At 47.0% G+C, this 7,390-nt stretch overlaps 1 protein-coding gene across 1 annotated transcript; it reads right to left on the reverse strand.

The window, feature by feature from the left end:
* Positions 1–2,464: 2,464 nt before the first annotated feature.
* LOC125538128 (serpin-Z1-like) lies at positions 2,465–7,145 on the reverse strand. The gene is made up of 4 exons (XM_048701428.1): positions 6,724–7,145; positions 5,662–6,523; positions 2,950–3,128; positions 2,465–2,656 (listed from the first exon to the last, which is right to left on the reverse strand). Exons 1-4 carry the CDS (start codon positions 7,111–7,113, stop codon positions 2,465–2,467), a joined length of 1,623 nt encoding a protein of 540 aa, XP_048557385.1. The 5' UTR covers positions 7,114–7,145.
* Positions 7,146–7,390: the final 245 nt, after the last annotated feature.

The following is a 7,390-nucleotide window of genomic DNA, read 5'->3' on the forward strand; positions in this document are numbered from 1 at the left end:
GAGGTTGTTGGCGGCCACAACCATCGCATGCAAAAGGGAGGAAGGACGCGGCCGGTCATGAATGGCGTGTCTTCGGTGGCGGTGACCATGGTCGTGATGGGTAAGGAGGAGGCTGCGAGCGGCGGCCATGGTGGCGTTTGGGAGAGCCAAGGAACGAGGCGTAATTCTACGCCCCCCCCCCCAAATTTCATGGGGTGGGGCCCGAGCAATTCTTTCTTTCAGTCAAATCATGACAAACCAACTCTTACGTAGGTTTACCTAGAATGTTTAGGTACATGTAGCAAAACCCGAGAGGAAAAATGAAGAGGAGTACGGTATAAGGATGGAGAGCGGTGCGCGGGGACCACAGGGTCCGCGTGGCACCTGGCGCAAGGGGTTGGTCTCGCAGCAGCATAGCGAGGCACGAGCGACCAGCCGAAAATTCAGCCGGTCAACCAGCAGCAATCGTTTACCATAAAAAGATACCTTCCATATAAAAATATCTTTTTTGCGGGCATATAAAAATATCTTCCATATATGATTTTTGGAGGATGGACTAGAGATGCCCTAATAGAATACATAGCATGTGCTGATTCATGGCAGCTAATGGTGTTACAAAACAGCTAAGGAGAGAGACGACAAGGGAATGGAAGATGGGCATGCATGGACCAGCTAGCTAGCGAAGCGATCGATCTGACTGGTCGATGACCAGCAAGCTAGATTACGGAGCTGGACTGCTGGAGCAGGCGGAGGAGAGGACGATCTCCACAGAGCCGTAGTGGGTGAGCTCCCTGATCATCTCCTCGATGCACTCCTCCTCCTCGTCGACGCCTTTGATAATCTCCTCGACCTTGTTTCGCTGGGCGGCGTAGCCTCTGGCACTGGCCGCCACGGTCATCTCGGCGCCCTTCGCCGTCGGCATGCAGCATTTCTCCACCTTGGCGCGCAGGGCAGGGGACAGGCCGCCGCCGCCGGGGGCGCTGGAGGGGAAGTTGGTGCGCGCCGCGGGCCCGCTCATGAGGCGCGCCGCCTCGTCGTACGCCCGCGCCGCGTCCTCCGCCGTCTCGTACGAGCCCAGCCAGATCCTAGTCTTCTTGCTGCACCAACCACAGACAAAAACGCAAACACAGATCAGTACATATCGATCGTACGTGACGAGCACCTGATCACCGACAGAAAACTGCACCGAAAGAGATGAATATACAGTTTGCGGACGTACAGAAGAGGATGGCGGATCTCGGAGACCCAGGAGCCCCAGTGCCTCTGCCTCACACCTCTGTACTTCTGCAGCTTCGGCATGTCGTCGGTCGGAGGAGCACCGATTACCCTACCAGGCCGGCGTTGATCTCTCGTTGCCTGATGGCAGACACGTCGGGTCTATATATATCGCCGCTCGGGGGCAGGGTCAGGGGGGCTGCAAGTGATGGACCGCGATCTTTCTTGAGATATACGCTCATCAGCGCGCGATATTATCTCGTGGATCACACAAGATCGATCAGTGTGGCAAAATGTAATGCCAGACATTGATGGTTCATTAGCGCAGGGTGCATGATGAGACGACCACAAGCTGACCACAGCCTGTGGATGGATCTGCTTCATTAATGTAGTGTACGTCCTGCAGATATAGATGATACATGTACGATACGTACAGTAAGGTTAGCAGCAGTGCCGCGGCGGGGCGCCGCAGAAATCCTATTCGTAGAGATAGATAACGGTAATGTTACCCAGCGGACGTTCGCCCAGAGAGGATGACAAGCCAACATCATTTTATGATAGTTTTAGTTGTAAAGACAAATCAAAAGATGGCAGTTTTAGAATGAAAAATGTCTTCTATGAAGAAACCCATGCCGCTCTAAAGAAACTGCCCTTTCTTCACAACTAAAAATGTCATCTAAAACGTTCGCGCATGCCATGTCACCCTACCTACCGAACGTTCGCCAGTTATCTAGACCAAAGTGTGCTAATAACCATCACCCAAGTGAACGAGTACGTGTACTCAGAAAAAAAAAGTGAACCAGTACGTATATTTCAAGAGCATCTCTAAACAATCCCTTAAAAAGTTTTAGATCAATAAAATCTCCTTCTCTAAACAACACGTAAGCGATCCCTTATAATAGTTAGAGGAGTAAAATTTATCCTCCGTGGCCATCCTAACTCATAAATATACTCGGCCGCCCATCTGCGGAGTAAAAAATTCGCCCTCCCGCATCGGCCACACCCTCCCCACCCCGTGCCACATCCACTCCATCGCCGCCTTACTTGCCTCCGCCGGCCACCACGCGCCACCTCCGCCCCCTAGCACCCGCCGCCTCTAGCCACACTCTCCCCCGCCTCGATTCTCATCATCGTCGTCGCCAAAATCAACGGATCTACGTCCGCCGCCCCCGTTGTCGGATTTGACGCACCCCGCCGTTAGTGTCGTTGCGTTTTGCAGTGATTCAACAGGGACGGAACCGCAGCCCCCTCGGCCACTCTGTGTCGCCTCTCAGTATGTCCCCCTCCTCTTGGCGCTCCCATAACACCCGCCTGCAGGTACAACCGCGTATGCTCGTCGGCCGGGCTCAACACTCACACAGAAGCTCGTAGGCTCGTCGCTGCCTATCATCAAGTGTGACCACCTCTCGTGGCTGGTGCTGCGCCACATTTCGAGCACGGCGAAACATCCTGGATGGGTGTTCTACAAGTGAGAAAAGGACGGGGTCAGTTCCATTTCGTACGGTTGTTCTTCAGATTCATCGCAATTTGAAACTCATTGTTTGCTCAAAATTTTATGTAGGAAGGATGCCGATTTTGGTATTGGGAAGAAGAGTTGTCCACCAATGTCATGCTTTCGGTAATAGGGTGGTTATCATCGAGCTTCATTTCAAGAAAGCATCTGACACTGTTGAACACCACAAAATCCAACCCGTCCTGGACAATGAGATTTATCATATGTGTTGCACATCAATTGTGCAACAATATTCCACTCACCGAAAGAGCATTCTCGGCCACAAAATTGCACTTCAATCCTGCTGCCACTGAATTATTAGATGTTGCATTATCCAATGTGATCCCAAATACCTTATCCTCAATGTTCCATTCTTGAATGCATTTGACAGATGTTATGGGGCGTGCTGGGAACAACGACATGGATGTTGCAACCAGTGGGACTACATGTTTCAAGCAACAATGGCGAATGATACGATTAGGGAGATGATGTGCTGCGAGTGACGAGGCGGATGTTGTGACCATTGAGACGAAATGCTGAAACTAGCAACGATGGACGCTGCGACCGGTGGAACAATGTGCTGTAAGCGGTAGAGCGACATGTTGCAAGGGCCGTCGTGACGAGGGCGGATGTTGTGACCGTTGAGATAACATGCTACAAATGGCAACGACGGACGCTGCCACCAGTAGGACGACGTGCTGCAAGACAGTGTCTCATCTATTGACTCAATCAAACATAAAAGAGAAAACAAAATCCTCATGAATCTCCACATAAAATCATCGGCATCGGAGTTAGATGAGACAACATAGTGCATCTAATAATCCGAGATGATTAACTCCACCGAGGCCCTGAGCTCATGCACCACTTGGTGCAAGATTACAGTGCCATTCAAAATGTTACCGCCTTGGATAAATATTGACTGCTTCAGATGAATCACCCTTTGAGCAAGCAGGGAAAGGTTGTTGGTGTATGCTTGAACACAAATTTGAAAGTTGGCATGAGCCACCAACGATGCAAAAAGATTTTGGTGTACGAGAGCGAATGCTTGTTCATTAATTATCCTTACATAAACCAGATCACAAAACGAATCAATTTTGTGGATTTCTAGCAGAAAGAACTACGTAGTACTATAGTAGCTAGAGCAGGGGATTGAGCACTTGCCCTGCAAAAAGCAGAAGAGTCAATTGCACCATTGGTGCTAAAACTTGACACAAATAGTCACTTTAGTGCCAGAACTTGTGCTGTACATATAAGTGGTTCAAGAACTTGGCTTGATTGTGTAAATACGGTGTTGTATACTCCTGCAGCTCTGACTTGGCGTTCCAGCATGGCGAGGAGCCCACTTTCAGTGGCCGAAAGGGTAGGGCTGGGCGTGTGGCCTTTTTATTTTCCAAAAAGCCCCTGATATATTTTTTATCTCAGAAAAAAGTACAGAAAATAAAATGGTCCGCCAGAGGTTTGAACATGTCACCTGCGGAGTTCCTGAACAATTTTAATCCCAAAAACCAGTGCATTATTTTGCGGAAAAAATCAGTGCATTTTTTAGTCCCAAAAATCAGTGCATGATCGGTCATTCAAACCAGGAACCTAATCAGGTAAATAAGTGCCCGGGCATTGCACCACAACCGACAAGGCAACTTATTTTGATGTAAATTACAATTTATGAATATAACACACCACGATCGTGTGACTAAACTGAATTGCATTCGGCGCAACCATTTTCAACATTTTAATTTTTCACATTTTTTAAATTTTGTAAAAAATATGTAAACTATAATCATGCGTTATAAATAATATACATATAAATAAAATAAACTACATTGAAAATGTTCATATAAATAGAAACATATCCAGGTACTAATTTAACAAAAATCCATATAATTAAATTTTATGGCTATAACACAAAACGATCGTGTGGCTAAACTGAATTGTAGTCAGTGTGGACAATTGCAACGTTTTAGTTTTTTGCATTTTAATTTTTTGTAAATTATAATGATGTGTTATAAATAATATATATACTAAGAAAACAAATTACATTATAGAAGTTCATATAACATCAAAACATGTCCCCGCACTAAATTTAACAACCATATAATTAACTTATGAATTTAAAAAAACTATGATTTAAAACGTGTTCACATTTTAAGAAAATAGTAAATTACTTCTAGAATTTTTTATATTTAAATAAATTCATATATATGTTAATTGTTTCCTGATTTCAATATCATATTCATGTAGTATATAAAAGTGATCATGGTTTAAGGAAATTTTAGGTTGTTTAAAAGAGTTCAGGTGTTTAATAAATTTTATGTGTTTTCTATTTTTTTACATATTTTGTAACTAAAATTAAATATAAAATATGTATGAAAAATAAATAGGAGCCTAGTGTGCCATCGGATTGCAGATTCTGATGTGTACTATTCAAATCATATAAGCGTATTTTGTAATTCATTAGTATTTTAAATTGTATGAATATGTTTTAAAATAACACATTAATTCTATTTAAAATGACATGAACCTTTTGAATTATGCATAGTGTAATTATACTTTTTAAACAAGAGATGTCTTGTGTTGGGGTGGTATGCCTGGGTATTTAACTTGTTATATTTTGCTTATGGGATTAAAGTTCTTAATTTATATTGTTCAGCCTAAAGTATATAAAGCTTATATATCTTACTGTGTTGTCAAATCTGACTCTGTGTGCTGGATAGCCAACCGCACGTGTAGGTCGTGAGTTTGAATCTGAGGAGTAGCATTTTTCTTTTATGTACAATTTCTCTAGAGCAACTTTTTCGTGAGAGAGAAAAAATTATCAAGTGGCTTTTCGCAAAAAGGCAGACCACAGGCCCTGCCCTCTCCTTCTTCTCACTGACAGCGGGCCTCACGCTAGCTGACACACCTAGTCAACGCAGCAGGCGTATACAACACCGTATTTGCACCGTCAAGCCAAGTTTTTAAACCATTTACATGTATACCACAAGTTCTAGCACTAAAGTGATTATTCGTGCCAAGTTCTAGCACCTGTGGTGTAATTGACTCAAAGCAGAATGCCGCTCTTGTCCTCCCTGATGAGGACCAGGAACGGATGATCCGCCACGAAGTCCACGCGAGCCGGTTCCTCTCCGTACAGAGAAAACCCAACATCACAGTCTTTCTCAAACAAAAAAAAAAAACATCACAGTCAGCTTCAGTGGCCGCAGCGGCCATGGTTCCATCCTCGTCCACCTCCACGACGCACTCGTGGAGCACATTCTGCACCTTTAGAGGCTCCGCCAACTCAATCATCTCCGACCAGTCGTGCGTGAAGCGGAACGGCAGCTCCAGGCCAAGACCTTGCAGCACATCCCCCGCGTCCATCTTTGATGACACCTTGAACTTTGGGATCGTGAGGTTCCCCACCTCGACGCCTCGTGCCGCCGGGACGCAGCGGGCCACGAACACGGCAGTGCCGGAGGAGCTGATCTCGCGCACCAGGGCCTGCAGGCCGTCGCGCTCGTCGGGGAGGTAGATGTGCATGCTGAACTCGTGGTTGCCTTTGCTCTCGTAGGGCAGCAGCAGGACTTTGAAGCCGGGATGGCAGCTGATTCGCTGATCGTTTGTGCTCGTCATGAACGGCACGCGCACACGGCTCCCGTCGGCGTCGGGCAAGAAGAAGTCGTCGTCCAGTGTGTTGTAAGGAATGAACGGATCTAGCCATGTGCCCCTCATATAGAGCGCGTTGCCGATGACAAGGACCGTCGAGATGGCGTCGAGGTGGCCTTCTGGCATGAGGTCCTTGATGAAGCCGCCTGTCTTGTCCTCAAACCAGCGGTTGATCTCAACCCTCGCCTCTTCCACCTTAGGTTGATTAATTCTCAATTAGTTGGACAAAACAAATTAAAAATACAGGCAATATATAGCGGTATGATCGATCGACATTTTCTCTGTGTATATATAGGAACTAGCTAGGCAAGATCTGAATTGCAGCAGAAATTAAGAGAAATGTGGTTGCCGGACGGATAATAATCAATTAAGTAGTGGAGAATTACTGTGCGTACATTCTCTCTGAATGTGGCTCGCACCGCGGCCTTGAACTTGGAGGCGACCTTGTCGGCGAAGGCGGGCCTCAGCCGGAGCGACGCGTCCACCCAAACGCCTACTGCGCACCGGATTTGGGGCTCCACGCCATCGGCCCTCCCGAATACAAGGGTGGCCACCTCCGAGGCGAGGGCCGCATGCGCAGCGCCGCCGGAGAGGCCCAGGAAGGAGACGATCTGGTCGAGGGTGTCGCCCGTGGCACCGGCAGCGAGAAGGACGAGCACGGAGTGGATAGACAGCGGGGAGATGGCCAGGTTGCGTTTCTCGCCGTCGCCGCTGAGTTGAAGCAGGAGCCGCGTGGAGAGGGCGGCCAGGTCCCTGATGGCTCCGGCGAGATCCTCCATCTCCATGGAACGGTGCGGCGTAGGGCGGTAGGGGTGGGTGTCTTGGTGGGTGAGGCAGTGGCGAGGTGTATCGTAACTAAGAAGGGAGTTGGGGTTTTATAATTCAAATTCCTTCCTCACGAAGTTCCAGGGTTTTACGTATTTATTGCCGGGAATGATATTACTGTACTTCGCCCTGAAGTTTTCTAGTATAAATTGATTTTTATTTTCTTTATCAGAAAATATACAATGCGTATTATACAATAACACGACATGTCACTGATCTTCTTGTAAACTTTGGAAG

This window comes from Triticum urartu, chromosome 2, assembly GCF_003073215.2.
Source record: "Triticum urartu cultivar G1812 chromosome 2, Tu2.1, whole genome shotgun sequence".
NCBI classification, from domain to species: Eukaryota; Viridiplantae; Streptophyta; class Magnoliopsida; order Poales; family Poaceae; genus Triticum; species Triticum urartu.

Bases quoted from the DNA above. Each gene is read 5' to 3' on its own strand.
- LOC125538128 (XM_048701428.1), bottom strand. From the start codon at position 7,113: ATGGAGATGGAGGATCTCGCCGGAGCCATCAGGGACCTGGCCGCCCTC. The intron at 6,524-6,723 runs GTACGCACAGTA...AATCAACCTAAG, and splicing joins GAGCCACATTCAGAGAGAAT to GTGGAAGAGGCGAGGGTTGA. The intron at 3,129-5,661 runs GTATACATGTAA...TGAAACATGTAG, and splicing joins CTTTAGTGCTAGAACTTGTG to TCCCACTGGTTGCAACATCC.